At 37.9% G+C, this 15,113-nt stretch overlaps 1 protein-coding gene across 1 annotated transcript in view; it reads right to left on the bottom strand.

The window, feature by feature from the left end:
- LOC120534889 (putative ATP-dependent RNA helicase TDRD12) overlaps window positions 1–15,113 on the bottom strand; it is a 329,578-nt gene that overhangs the window by 16,656 nt on the left and 297,809 nt on the right. Inside the window, exon 13 of the mRNA XM_039762401.1 lies at window positions 4,069–4,222. Within this exon, the coding sequence (XP_039618335.1) occupies window positions 4,069–4,222 (154 nt within the window). The remainder of the gene's footprint in view (window positions 1–4,068; window positions 4,223–15,113) is intronic.

Here is a 15,113-nt window from a genome sequence, read left to right as displayed (position 1 = left end):
TGCCGTCGTCGTCGAAGAACTCCAGGCACTCGACAAACAGATTCAGAAACTCCTGTCCAGACGAAGGTACCTTAGAGACTTGAAGGCTCAGCTGCTGGATAAACCACCCTCGACATCTGAAGTCGACATAACATCAACCCAACCTCATGCCGCTCTTCCAAGGGCAAGTAAGCTTTACCTCCCGTTGGAGCGACGACGATGCCAATGAAGACCTCGGTGTATTTCAGCTATGCAGGCGGGGGTTCAAGGCTAGAACACCTCCATCGCCACAGGCGAGCATCTCAATCCAGAACCGGTTCAACCCTCTCCGCATCCTCAGTTTGCCTTCAGCCCCGGGTGATGTAATCGTGGTAGGTGATTCGATTGTACAAAACCTCAATATCACATGCCCTAATAGAAAATCTTTTGTTTCTTGTTTTCCCGGTGCTCAAGTCCGAGATGTGATGAGACGTGTGCCGACCATCTACGAGAACCACAAGAGGGCAGTTGGATCCATTATTTTAAACGCCAGCGTAAATGACATAAGGTACCGACAGTCGGAGGTTCTCAAGGCTGACTTCGCAGCACTAGTTAAAGACACGAAGGAGAGGACCCCATCGACAAAAATCTTCATCTTGGGTCCACTACCTCTCGTCAGACGATCAAATGAATACTACAGTCGACTGCTGGGATTAAACAACTGGCTGAAAGGCTTCTGAGAGACTCAAGACATCGGGTTTATTGACAATTGGGACCTCTTTTGGGAAAGGCCGCGTTTCTTCAAGGGGGATGGACTGCATCCAAATAGATTTGGCGCCCGGGTCCTCTCCGAAAACATCACTAAGGTAATTCGTCTATCTTGACTGTCTATTTCTACTTTAAACCCCTTCCGTAATGCTAATGTTTTGCTAGGACATAATGGCTTAACAAAGTCTTCCGTAAAAGTGCACAACATTAATAATCTAATAACCAATCTTAATGCACGTAAAAAATCTAGGCAATGCGGCATAAACACCAATAATTTAATTGCAATTACTACTTTAGATCAACAATGCATTAAAACTATAAAAACAGATTGTAGATTACATAAAAAATACACACAGAGCAGCATTAACAAAAATAACTTAGTTTTTGTTCCAAATACCAATAACGTGCATAGAATTCAGCTCTGCCCCTCTGAAACATTAATTATGGCACTATTAAATGTTAGACCTTTAACTAACAAGACATGTTTTATTAACAATCTTATTAGTGATAGAAACATTGATTTTATTGCACTAAGTGAAACATGGTTTAACTCAGACGGCTGTTTTAATCGAATCTGGGCCTCCGGATTACAGTTTCGCTCGTGCAGACCGCAAGGGGAAAAAAGGGGGACGGCTTGGCAAACATTTACTTGAGCCGGTTAAAGTGTAAAGATGTTAAAGATAAATAACACAGTCCGCCTTGAGAGGCGCTGCTATTTCTCTAAGATTATAAATAACAATGCTAGTAATCCCAGAGTCTTATTTTCTACAATTGATCGTCTGTTAAACCCAGGGAACACAAAGGAATGCCCCCAGAATACGTGCAGTGAAACCTGTGAGAACATGGCTGTATTTTTCAATCAAAAAATTAATGATATTAGAAATAACATAGTACATCTCCCCAACACTGCGGAACCTCCTAAGCCCCAGTACTCCGTTATAAACAAATTAAATTCTTTCACCAGGATAGATTTACCTGATTTACACAGAATAATCTCTCAAATGAAACCCTCCACCTGCGTACTTGACCCATTACCAACAAGGTTTTTCAAAGAAGTATCGGGCGTGCTAATTGATAATATTCTTGACATAGTAAATTCGTCATTAAATACGGCAGTCTTCCCAGACTGTCTTAAGACTGCTGTAGTTAAACACCTGCTCAAGAAAAATAATCTTGACCCCTCTGCTTTTGAAAATTTTAGACCCATCTCTAACATGCTCTTCTTAAGAAAAATTCTAGAGAAGGCAATCATTTTGGAATTAAATGACCACCTCAATAAACATGCTATTCTTGATAAATTTCAGTCAGGTTTCAGAACAAATCACAGCACAGAAACTGCACTCGTTAAAGTAGTAAATGACTTGCGGGTAAATGCAGACAGAGGCCATTTATCTGTTCTCATCCTCCTAGATCGGAGTGCCGCATTTGACACCATTGATCACAATATTCTTAGAAATCGCCTTAGTCAATGGGTGGGCCTCTTTGGCAGGGTCTTAAATTGGTTTGAATCCTACCTGGAAGGGAGAAAATTCTTTGTTAGTTGTGGTAATTACAACTCAAAGACACATGATATCCAATATGGTGTTCCACAAGGCTCTATCCGGGGTCGGCTGCTTTTCTCAATCTATATGCTTCCGTTAGCTCAGATTATCTCAGGTTACAACGTGAGCTACCACAGATATGCTGATGACATACAGCTGTACTTTTCAATAGCACCTAATGACACCGACTCTCTCGATTCACTAACACAATGTCTTACTGGTATTTCTGAATGGGTGAATAGTAATTTTCTCAAACTAAATAATGAGAAAACTGAAATTTTAGTAATTGGCAATAATGGATTCAATGAGGTTATCAGAAATAAACTTGATACATTAGGATTAAAAGTTAAGACGGAAGTAAAAAACCTAGGAGTAACTGTTGACTGTAACCTGAATTTTAAAATCGCATATTCATCAGACCACTAGGACTGCATTTTTTTCACTTAAGAAACATAGCAAAAGTTAGACCTCTTATATCATTGAAAGATGCTGAGAAATTAATTCACGCTTTTGTTTTCAGTCGACTAGATTACTGTAACACACTCCTCTCAGGACTACCCAAAAAAGACATAAATCGTTTGCAACGAGTGCAGAATGCAGCTGCTAGAATCCTAACTAGGAAAAAGCTAAACTTAAAAGAAGTGGTGAGGCGGCCTTCTGCTGTTATGCACCTAAAATCTGGAATAGCCTGCCAATAGGAATTCGCCAGGCTAATACAGTAGAGCACTTTAAAACACTGCTGAAAACGTATTACTTTAACATTTAACATTTCTCATAACTTCACTTTAACTTAATCCGGATGTTCTGCATATTCAATTCATCATAATAACTATTCATAGTGGCTCTAAAATCTGTACTGACTCCTACTCTCTCTTCTGTTTCTTTTTCCGGTTTCTTTGTGGTGGCGGCCTGCACCACCACCACCTACTCAAAGCATCATGATGCTCCAACATTGATGGACTGAAAGCCAGAAGTCTACGTGACCATCATCATCAAATCCTTCCATGAGAACCCTAACTACAAACAGGACTGTTTAATTTATGTTAGGTAGATTGCCCAGAGGGGACTGGGCGGTCTCATGGTCTGGAATCCCTGCAGATTTTATTTTTTTTCTCCAGCCGTCTGGAGTTTTTTTTTTTTTTCCCTGTCCACCCTGGCCATTGAACCTTACTTTTTCTATGTTAATTAATGTTGACTTATTTTATTTTCTTACTGTGTGTCTTATTTTTCTATTCTTCATTTTGTAAAGCACTTTGAGCTACATTTTTTTGTATGAAAATATGCTATATAAATAAATGTTGTTGTACCAAATCTGAATGGTATTATAAAGTAAACTCAGAATAAGTTGCACTTGCAGTACTCATAGCCTTTGAAACTACCATGTTTCAATTTAATAGCAATTTATATTAATTTATCCCATATGGTAAACTGTCCATTTAACTATCTGTTCAATTAGCTATTTATGGTTAAGAATATTAAAATATAAATCACTAAATAAACAGCACACAAGAGCACTGTATGCATTAATAAAGATATGAGCTCAAAAACATACAAGTGCAAACAGTTAATGAAATTAGCTTTGAGCAACTGCAAAGTACAACCAAATGACTTTGCAAAATTCCAGAAGATGCCCGATAGAAACCACCCTTATAAACAAATATCCATAATACGATGTAAACATTGCATTACGGGTAGTACAATTTGAAAAAAAAAAATGTGAAACTATGATTCTTATTAAGCAATCTATTAAAAACTAAAGCAAAAAATATACCACAAAGAATGAAAATGGATAAATTCATACATTCTTTCAGAATCTTCAGGTGTTCAGCTTTGTCAGTCTTTAATCCAAATAAAAGTAACATAGGACTAAGTGACTCCGCTGATTTGAACTCTTCAAGAAGTGTAAAAACATGTCGAGCTTTCCTCCATGAAGGACACAAAATGACAGCTGCTGGCTGAAAGATAAACAAAAAAAAAGAAAAAAGATGAGATTTTGACTGCCTCCACTATTCCATTTTTTTAAATTAGAAAATTAAAAATTCTCTTTAAAAATAAAATTCCTGGAACCTCTTTATTACAATTATGGCCATGATAGCATGATAAATCAGTTACAAAGAAGAAAAAAAAGAAAGAAGTAAAAAACCTCTACTTTATACTCTATAGACATCATCATACAGAATACTCCATCCAAACTTATTTTATGTGATACTTACCCCATGCACTTAGTAATGACCGAGAACTATTTTTAATCTCATGTTTTCAAGAACAACGAAAAAAAAATGGCACATTCTTGTGCTGCATAATCCATTTGCCCACTTATCCAGTCGAATTCTCACAATGTCCCAAATACATGTATCTCTCTATTATATTAAAATATACTTGGGTCGAGACGTGATCTACTTGGAAGACAGTTTGACGTTCTGCAAGAGTCACTTTGACGTCCCATGAGACAAAGCAGTGAGACAAAAGGACTGCTGCTGTACAGGCAATTTTAAATGATCAACGCACGACAAGCAGAACACGCAGCTTGATAGCTACAGCAGCTGATCCGTCCGCATCTCCTTAGCGTGTGTTCAGCCCAAACTCCCCTTTACAACTCAAGTGGCAGAGGTGTCCCAGTGGTGGGTGAGAGAAGCAAGCAGGGGGCTCTGCTCCCTAGTTTTAGATAAAATATTAAATACACTACTTGCATAAAATGGTCTCATGAATTAAAATGAAACTCTTTCAGGTGCAAATGACACTTCTCATCATTATATTTTTATTAATATTCACAACTCAAGTATCTCTGGATTATTCAGCAGTGGCCTATGAAACTGGTTCATCAGTGGTGTGTTGTTGCTCCCACTCTATTTGATGTTTGCCTGGATTGGGTGCTGGGCAAGGTCGTGGAGTCAAGCGGCTGTGGGGCATCTGTTGGCAAAGAAAGATTCACTAATCTTGACTTTGCTGTGATCTTCATGGAGTCAATGGAGGCTCTGATCGGGGTTCTCAAGAGACCGAGTGAGGAGTCAGAGTGTCAGGGTTTGCGAGTGTCCTGGATAAAAACCAAGATTCAGGCCTTTAATGACCTCTTAGGCACAGCCATTGGCAGTGTGACTGTCTGATGAGAGAGTGTCAGTTTTTTTTAGAGGTTTATTTACCTCGGCAATGACAGTCATGTTTGGTGACTCTTCCTATGAAGTCAGTAGACAGATTAGGAGAGAATGGGGAGTCATGAGTTTGCTGGAGTGTGTGGCACTCCAGATATCTATGCAAAAGGATGAAGGTCCAAGTCTTTCAAGTCCTGGTGCTACCTCTCTTGCTATATGGATGCTATCCAGTGACCGGAGATGAAGACTTGAACACTATGTTTCTCTCTTCGGAGAATCATTTGGTACCGCTGGTTTGACTCTGTGTGTGACTAATGAGGCACATTACCTACATTGTGAGGGGAGCATCAGTTACTGCACTATGGCCATGTGGTGCAATTCCCCAAGGGTGATCCAGCTCGCAGGATCCTCATTGTTGAGAACCCGAGTAGTTGCACTAGGCCAAGGGTACTCCCATATAACACCTGGCTGCAGCAGATAGTGTGTCCTTTCCAGAGGGTGGGACAAGACCACATGTCTGCTTGGGGGGTTACCAATTAGGATCCTGATCTGTTTCTTTATGTGGTGGGTGCAGCACCACACTATACCAGTGCATGCTCCCCAACTTGACCTGACCCAACATTATTCAGGTGACCCAAAAAAGTGCCAGGTTCCTTAAATCAATGTCACATAAAATTTTAAACCATTCCCTCCACAACAGGTAACACTCAAGCTAAAATAATTATATCCTTGAAGATAAGTACCTGGAATGCATGATACGAACCACCCTTGTTGTGATTCTTTAGAAATCTTCAAGAAAAAATTCAAAAATGTAATTGATGTCATAGTACATGGAAAGATATCAGTAAACTGTTTACTAGAACACAGTGTTTAATAAAAACATATAAATTAATACATAATGACTTTTTTCATACTGGCTGTTAAAGTAGGATGGGAAGAAGAGAGCAAAAACGTCTCAACCGAAATAAGACAAAATAGATGTTGGTTACACACTAGATGAGGTTATATATATTGCTCAAAGAATAAAAACAGCATTAGTTTAACATACTTTTCAAAAAGATAACAGAAATAGGCTAATATTCAAGAGAGAAGTTATGTTTTTACTGAAGTAATCTGGGGCATTTTAGGTTTCATTTAAGGGTGGGAGGGATGGACACTTGTAGTCCAGCTCTGTTCAGAATTTATTTATTTGCTGTGATAGCGAGTAAGGAACAAATTACCACTATGATAGGTAGTAAGCTGCTGAAGATGTCATTATAACAACATTCTTATGGTATATTAGAAAAGAAAAAAAAAAGATTCACTTTTTTAATCGACACACAGGAAGCCTATTGGTTACAGATTTACACCTCTTTTACAGTTTGAGTTTAGGCGACTTTTCATAGATAGACTATCACCCTCTTCATCATCCACTCTCAATTATATCAACTGATTTTCAGTTTACAGTGGCTGGAACAGGCACAATCCTGAAATCAATTGGAGTGAAAAATATATTAAAAGGTGGAATCAAGAAGGCATTTATGGGTGTCTCCTCATTATAAATCAAACAGTAATGTGCATTAATAAATGCACCTTTCATATTGCATCTCTGTTGTTAATCATTAGAGATACATTATAAGTAATATGATATTTAAAAATTGTTACTAACCCTTCCTTATTCTGTTTCAGTTTTGGGTATTCTCAGGTAAACATTCGTGCCACTACTCTACTGTCAAGTTGTCTGCCTGTCTATGGAAAAGTCATCTCAGGAGCTGGAATCACTGGAATCAACAGGTAGAAGGGATGAATTATTTGTAAAATGGCCAGTGGGGGGAGGTAGTAATTGGCTGAGGTTTTCATGACTCTTACTGTGTCTGGCTGGTCTTTGACTCCTTTTCTACAATCTGGCTGCAGTTTTACAATTAGCTGATGGATACATATTTTTATTTTTTCATTTCTGTTTATTTGTTTCTATATTGTTTTGATGTATTTTAGGAAATCTGTATCCTTATATGAGATAGTTCTGCATTGTGCAAGTGGTACAATCTATTCTTGCATTTTTCCTTGAGAGTTGTGGCGGTGCTCTGTGCCTGCACTTGGTGAGGAGTGCTGTGCATGAACAAAGTAGTTTGTACTATTATATTGTATTTCTGAGATAGCAGTGATAGATGCCATTTAGCTCTGTGAAAAGAATTACTTGTATTCTGTTCTGTGTTATATTTATCCCATTTTTTGACATCCATTATACAGCCAATGGATGTTTTTTAAGGCAGTGTTTTCTTAGGGAGTCCAGGTTGGGGAGGGGCAGTCAAAGACAAGGGCCTGTTCAAGCCCATTCAGTAATTCCTTTTTTTATTTTGTGGTTAACAAGAAATAAATTGTTGCTATAAATGTTCTACTACAATATTATACAGACTTTAACATTTTTGGTAAAGACTTATCATCATATTTTAAGTTGAATGGTTCCATAGAGTATCTTCCAGAATTACTTAAGGGAAAGATAAGTATGATGCCATGGAGATGTATATTCAAGAATATCTCACCAATGGGTTTATCGCTTTGTCTAACAGTCCTATAGGTGTGGGATTAGATCATGAATTATCAGGAATTAAAATCACCATTAAAAATTTCTCTCATCTCATTATTGCTAAATCAAGCAAAGGAATCTACTGTCTTTACTAAATAAATGTTTATTTACAAATTTAGATTTATGTAGTGCTTATAATTTCATCTGCATATGTAAACATGATGAATGGAAAACTGTATTTAATACTGTTGCTGTGCACTACAAATACCGCATTCATGCCATATAGTTGCTCAGCCAATGTCCTATATTTTATGATTTATTTCGACAGTATGTTTAGTATACATTAATGATAATTCTCATTTTCCCAAAAAATATAGGTACAACACTGGTGTAAAGAAAGCCCTGAAATGACTTACAGCTAACCATCTCTTTGAAAGATTAGAAGAATGAGAGTTTCAATACAACAAAGTGATATTTTTGGGGTAAACAAATAAGAACAGGAGTTGTCAAAGGATCACACTGAAGTAGAGGGTATTTTGAACTTGAAAATACCTGAAAATGATAAACGACTTCAGTGTTTTGTTAGCTTTGTTAACTACCATCAATAGTTTATTAAAAACATTTTTAATCATGAACTATTGGCAAAATACTCCTTTATTACTTGCACAAAAATCTCATGTTCTTAACGTTTTGCAAAGTCCCTGAGTAATGGGATAGAGTCCTTGACTGAACTCATGCTACTCCTATGTGTGACAATCCCAGGCTTCTAGTAAACTCTGAATATCCTCAAACAATATTTTTATTGGGAGAACAAATAACTGATAAATGAGATTATGCTAAAGCATGTGACGTCTGTCATAGAGCTAAATCTACTCAAAGGTTTCCTTTAGGACTAATTCAACTTACACCTTTGCTTTCCAGACCTTGAGAAACTATTTCCATGGACTTCATTACTGATCTTTCACACTTAACACTAGAATTACCAGAGCCTACGAAAAAACTCGGAATTCTGTCCCACTTTAAACTGCTTCTTAAATCCCTTCACACCTCTCCGCCAGCATCCTTTGTCTTCTAAATGTGCTGATAAAGAGAAGCTCGGAGCAGCCGGCTATTCCATCCCCCCACCAATTTAGAACGTGCACGAACTTCTCTCAGCTCATGCCTTGATTGAGTATCTGGGAGTGAAGTGGAGTTTTAGAGTGGAAATAATAGATCGTTGTTTTGAACACTGTGTCAACACATTGTTAAAACAGAAACGTTTTTTTATATTTTAGTAGTAGATGACAAAATGTAGGCATAAACTATATAATGTATGAAGCCTGAAGTCCAAATAGCAAAGAAACATTTTCACAAGAATAACACAATTGCGCTTTTATTCAAAAATATAACTGCAGAAACAAAAAGCCGCCTAAACAGGTGACATTGACACCACTTTATTGTAACTGCTCCGTGGTTCAATAGACTCAGCCCCGCTTGGGATCAAAGGTCACGAGTTCGATCCTGCCCCTCCGTTTTGAGAAGTAAACTGCTCTTAGTCTTACTGTTTTAGAATAAAAGCATACATTTGATTTCAGTCTGTAACAGCCGGTGCAATTTATGATCCTTGTAAAGGTTAGCTTTTTTTTTATTCACTTTTCATTCTCTCAGTCGCTCAGAATCAATCCATACAACCCCATCTGACACGGCTGTTTTCACTAAAGACGCTATAGCTCTGCAGTGTACCACGATGCATACTAACGCCAAACACCCTCAACCTAAAGCCCCCCCCCACCCGGTTCTGACACACAAACGCTGGCGAAGCTGCTTTCTTCGTATCTCACCGTCACTTGCTTTTCTTTTTATTCAGTTTTATTGAGTGTTCCTGCCAGTCCCCGCATGTTGCTGTATGCTGTTTCTTTTGTACTCCAGGACATGCAGAGGAAAGAATGGTAAAGACCAGTAACTTCGGCGCTATATGCAATCATCAGACACTCCCCATCTGCCCGTGTCGCTCAAACACAGGAACATATATTGGTGTAAAAGTATAACAAAAGTGCACTTTTATTCAAGTGCACTTTTTCCATCACCTTTTCCTGTAAGAAGCAATGTACACACTTCTCTCTATGCTGTGGTTTCTATTACACACCTGAAAGAAAGAGACAATATATGTGAAAATATAATCGCACTAATGCAATATTATTTGAAAACGAACAGCGTCAGATCGGGTGTGAATTTATGCAGGAACTGGAAATTCTCTGATGCGGGACCTTCCCCCAGGGAAGAAAGTACAGTGTCAGGTGCTCATTCAGTGTAATAGAAACCATAGCACAGAGAGGTGTGTACACGGCAACAAGTACACGTCGTAAATGTAGGAAGGACGGTCCTTGGGTGTGTGGGAACTGTTAATATTTGAATGTGATGATTTTATATAGCACGGAATGAAAATCTGCACTTCTTAGCATTGCACCATGCAAGCTGTCGATCAATCGCCTACTGTAACTTGCTTTCTTTTTCTTCGGTTATACAGGTAGTTTTGAATAAAAGTGCACTTGTTTTGTTTGCGAAATGAAGTGTCTGCGTGCACTTTTCGTGGCATTACACGTGTATTTTTTGAGCATGCCCGTTTGAGCAGTATAAAAGTATTGAAAAGTATAACAAAACAACGGGCAGATGGGGAGTGTCTGATGATTGCATATAGCCAACTTACTGCTCTTTACTATTCTCTCCTCTGGAGTACAAAAGAAACAGAATACAGACGCGCTATAGCTCTGTGCTGTACCACGATGCATACTAACGCCCCCCGGTTCTGACACACAGACGCTGGCGAAGCTGTCTTTCTCGTATCTCACCGTCACTTGTTTTTCTTTTTATTCAGTTTTATTGAGTGTTCCTGCCAGTCCCCGCATGTTGCTGTATGCTGGATATTTTCACATGTATTGTCTCTTTCTTTCAGGTGTGTAATAGAAACCACAGCATAGAGAGAAGTGTGTACATTGCTTCTTACAGGAAAAGGTGATGGAAAAAGTGCACTTGAATAAAAGTGCACTTTTGTTATACTTTTACACCAATATATGTTCCTGTGTTTGAACGACACGGGCAGATGGGGAGTGTCTGATGATTGCATATAGCCGGTTACTGGTCTTTACCATTCTTTCCTCTGCATGTCCTGGAGTACAAAAGAAACAGCATACAGCAACATGCGGGGACTGGCAGGAACACTCAATAAAACTGAATAAAAAGAAAAGCAAGTGACGGTGAGATACTAAGAAGGCAGCTTCGCCAGCGTTTGTGTGTCAGAACCCGGGTGGGGGGGGCTTTAGGTTGTGGGTGTTTGGCGTTAGTATGCATCGTGGTACACTGCAGAGCTATAGCGCGTCTTTAGTGAAAACAGCCGTGTCAGATGGGGTTGTATGGATTGATTCTGAACGCGACTGAGAGAATGAAAAGTGAATTAAAAAAAAGCTAACCTTTACAAGGATCATAAATTGCACCGGCTGTTACAGACTGAAATCAAATGTATGCTTTTATTTTAAAACAGTAAGACTAAGAGCAGTTTACTTCTCAAAACGGAGGGGCGCAGGATCGAACTTGTGACCTTTGATTCCAAGCGGGGCTGAGTCTATTGAACCACGGAGGCAGTTACAATAAACTGGTGTCAATGTCACATGTTAAGGCGGCTTTTTGTTTCTGCAGTTATATTTTTGAATAAAAGCGCAATTGTGTTATTCTTGTGAAAATGTTTCTTTGCTATTTGGACTTCAGGCTTCATACATTATATAGTTTATGCCTACATTTTGTCATCTACTACTAGAATATAAAAACGTTTCTGTTTTAACAATGTGTTGACACAGATTACTGTAGAAACGGAACAGACATGAAATGCGTGTGTTCCAAACAACGATCTATTATTTCACTCTAAAACTCCACTTCACTCCCAGATACTCAATCAAGGCATGAGCTGAGAGAAGTTCGTGCACGTTCTAAATTGGTGGGGGGATGGAATAGCCGGCTGCTCCGAGCTTCTCTTTATCAGCACATTTAGAAGACAAAGGGCGCTGGCGGAGAGGTGTGAAGGGATTTAAGAAGCAGTTTAAGGTGGGACGGAATTACGAGTTTTTTCGTAGGCTCTGGTAATTCTAGTGTTAATGGTTTTACCACCATTTTTGCAGTAGTGGCCTGATTTTATAAATATGCAAACATTTTTACTGATACCTTTCCTAAAAAATACATGCTTACATGGCTTTCCCTCATGAAAATTATCATCATACTGGCATTCCCAGCTTACTAGGAATGCCACTATTAATCAATGTAATAAACTGACACAAAATTTTAGTCAAATTGTATTTTCTTAATCAAAAACATTTATCTGCTCCTTCCCCACATTGTGCCCAGGCAGGCTATGATCAGTGTTATTCCCAGTAATGAAAACTAAAACATTTCGTTATCAAAAAAGAAATTATCGTTCTGTTAGCTAAAACTAAAGAAAAAAGTCTGAAAACTGGAACTAAAAAAAACAAGAAAATAAAAATCTTAAGTTTTTGTAACTTTAACTTTCATCTCACTAGTCTTTACGCATAATGTACATGTGAGCGGGCAATTGCCAGTATATCTATTTTATTTAATTGTGCACAGTCAAACTATTAGTTGAGACAAGTGCATTTATTTGTGTGTATCTGCAAGTACTCCTCACTGCTGGTGTTAGAATATGTGAATTTCATTGGTCATTTCAACCATCAGTCAACTTTACCTTCTTGAATTGAAAACAAACACCAAAGCCTTATTATGCTGTAGACTTCATTGGCCAAAACTGACCATCATTCACAGATGTCCTGCTAGTTCTCAGGAATTGGCAACTTTTACCAAACCTCAATGAAAAGGAACTTAAAATATGCCACGTTATTTTGAAAGATACCATAAAATAGTCTGAAAATTAGAACCAAGGAAGATTTGTCAGGTTCAATTACCCACCGTCACATTTTACATTCAGTCAGTACCTAGACTGGAAAAAGGTTATCTTTATATGCCAGAGGTAGGAATTTCAGCAAATGCAGCCTTATTTCAAACACGTACTGATTGCTTGCTGACGACACCAATGCAGTGACAGATTAAGCACATACCTAGCAAGCAATCAATGTTATCAACCAAGTAAACACTACATGTATATATTTAGTATTAATGAGTTTATTAGTGCTGATTTTTCAGTGTGGTTAGTACAGTGTTGCAGAGCAGATTCTTGTTGTGCTATCGTGATGAACTTCTCTAGGTTAAATGCTCCATAAAAGGCAAATTGTGAGATTGCAATACTCTTAATATATGTACAATGCCACAATTTTTCAAAGTTTTTAACATGGGATAACGTGATCCCACACAGGGTTTATTTTACGAAGAGTGATGTACCAAATCTGCTCAATATTGAAATAATGTCCAGCAATGGATCTGTGGGCAATGAGTTTTCTTTACCTAATACTCCTTTGCTTAAAATCTGATACATTAGTGGTAAAGCAATAGAACTATCCGATTTCTTTGCGGACTGCAATCATGGTTAGTGTTGCAAAAATGAAGAAAAAAAATAACTTGCATCCGTTTGCATCTCTAAATGAGGCAATGTCATCTGGGTGTTTACTTTGCAGTGCCGCAGTGGTCTGGCTGAGACTGCTAGGCCTGAAATGAACAGCAAATAAATAGTAACTGAAGAGTCCTCCCAGTGTTTGGGTGCACAACTAATATCCACTTTTATCTTATTCATTTTTCCTCATCACTATGGGTGATTATAATGTCTACATTTATATTCCAACATGCAATTGTCGGCAAGATGTGTTACTTTTCCTTTTTTTCCTGCTTGTTTCATAATGTAATTCAGAACTTTGACTTTTAAATATTTACCTATTGTTTAGAGTTTAATGTTTAATATTAGTTTGCTTCCTGTGTGATTATAGTCATTTATACTTTTATGCATGTTGTACTCATTTAAACGTTGTGAAGAACTTTCAGCATGAGAAAGGTGTGACATACATGTATATAAAACATACAAATATTATTATTACACAATGTAATTAGTTCAGGTTTGATTACCTTGTCAGTGTCTCTATGGACTCTGCATGTTCTTTCATGCATATGTGGACTAAGGGTGTGTAACTTCAGACATCGTGTTAAAGTATGTCACACACATGCACTTGTGAGGCAGTCAAAGGGCTTAAACTGGGGTAATGAGAGAGGGGGTTGGCAATGAGCACTTATGCCTCCCCTTCTCTCTCCACAGACCTTCAGAGGAGAAAACTGCCTAACCCTATCACTTCTGCCTGTTTCTGACCTCACTTCCAGCCCCCACTAACGATCTCATTCCACTTCCTTTCCTGTAAGCACACCATTCCTACCATCCTGCTAAAAAAGCAATCAACACTCACTCTCAGTCAGTCAGTAATCCCCTAAATGTCCGTTCAGCCCATAGTAACCACTCTACCCTGAAACTTATAATATACAGGTTGTATCCCCAAAAGTTTTTCTTTGTGTTTGTATCTTTCCACAAGCTGGATACTTTGTGTATATCATTAAGAATTCTCAATTGCCAAAATTTGTTTATCCCTACATGTATTGTTAAATTACATACTCCCACTTTAGACTCATAGGGAGCTACCCAGATTTTGAATGTTACTTCTTCAGCTAATTATCTAAGCTGTTATAACAACAGATTTTAAGCATTCAATGTAACGTTAATATGCTTGTGTCACTGTCATTCTAAAAGATCGCACATCACAGGCGTTTTTATAAAAAGCATTGCATTTGACATTCCAACAGATGGCACACCACAATCATCAACACTACTTTTACTAATCTCATACCAAATGGCATGTAACAGAGGCATATGCAGTGCATGGTGCACTGTAAATGTTAATACCAAGGTCCACATTAATTACTTATATTTCAACCAGTCTTTCAACAGCTACTACGTAATAAGATGACAGATACAACAATAATGATATACAGTTTGACAACTATAAAAAGAAATGTGTTTTTAGACCAGCAAAACTTTGTTGAGTAATGCAAAACTAATGAAATGTGACAAAAACTAAGTTAATTACTGAAAAAACAAAATAAAAACTTAAAAAAAAAAATCTAAACCAAAAAAATATCTTAAAACTAGAAAGCACTAGCTATGACTCTCTGTACTGTTTTGGAGTGGGATAATCATGACAACAGCTGTACCACATTTAGTAGAATACTCCCTCGACGGGAGTATTTTACCCAAATGTCTAAGAATATGACTGTTTGTTC

Source organism: Polypterus senegalus, chromosome 9, assembly GCF_016835505.1.
Source record: "Polypterus senegalus isolate Bchr_013 chromosome 9, ASM1683550v1, whole genome shotgun sequence".
In the NCBI taxonomy this organism is placed as follows: Eukaryota; Metazoa; Chordata; class Cladistia; order Polypteriformes; family Polypteridae; genus Polypterus; species Polypterus senegalus.
Note: the sequence above shows the minus strand (reverse complement) of the source record. Positions and strands in the feature narration are given on the sequence as shown.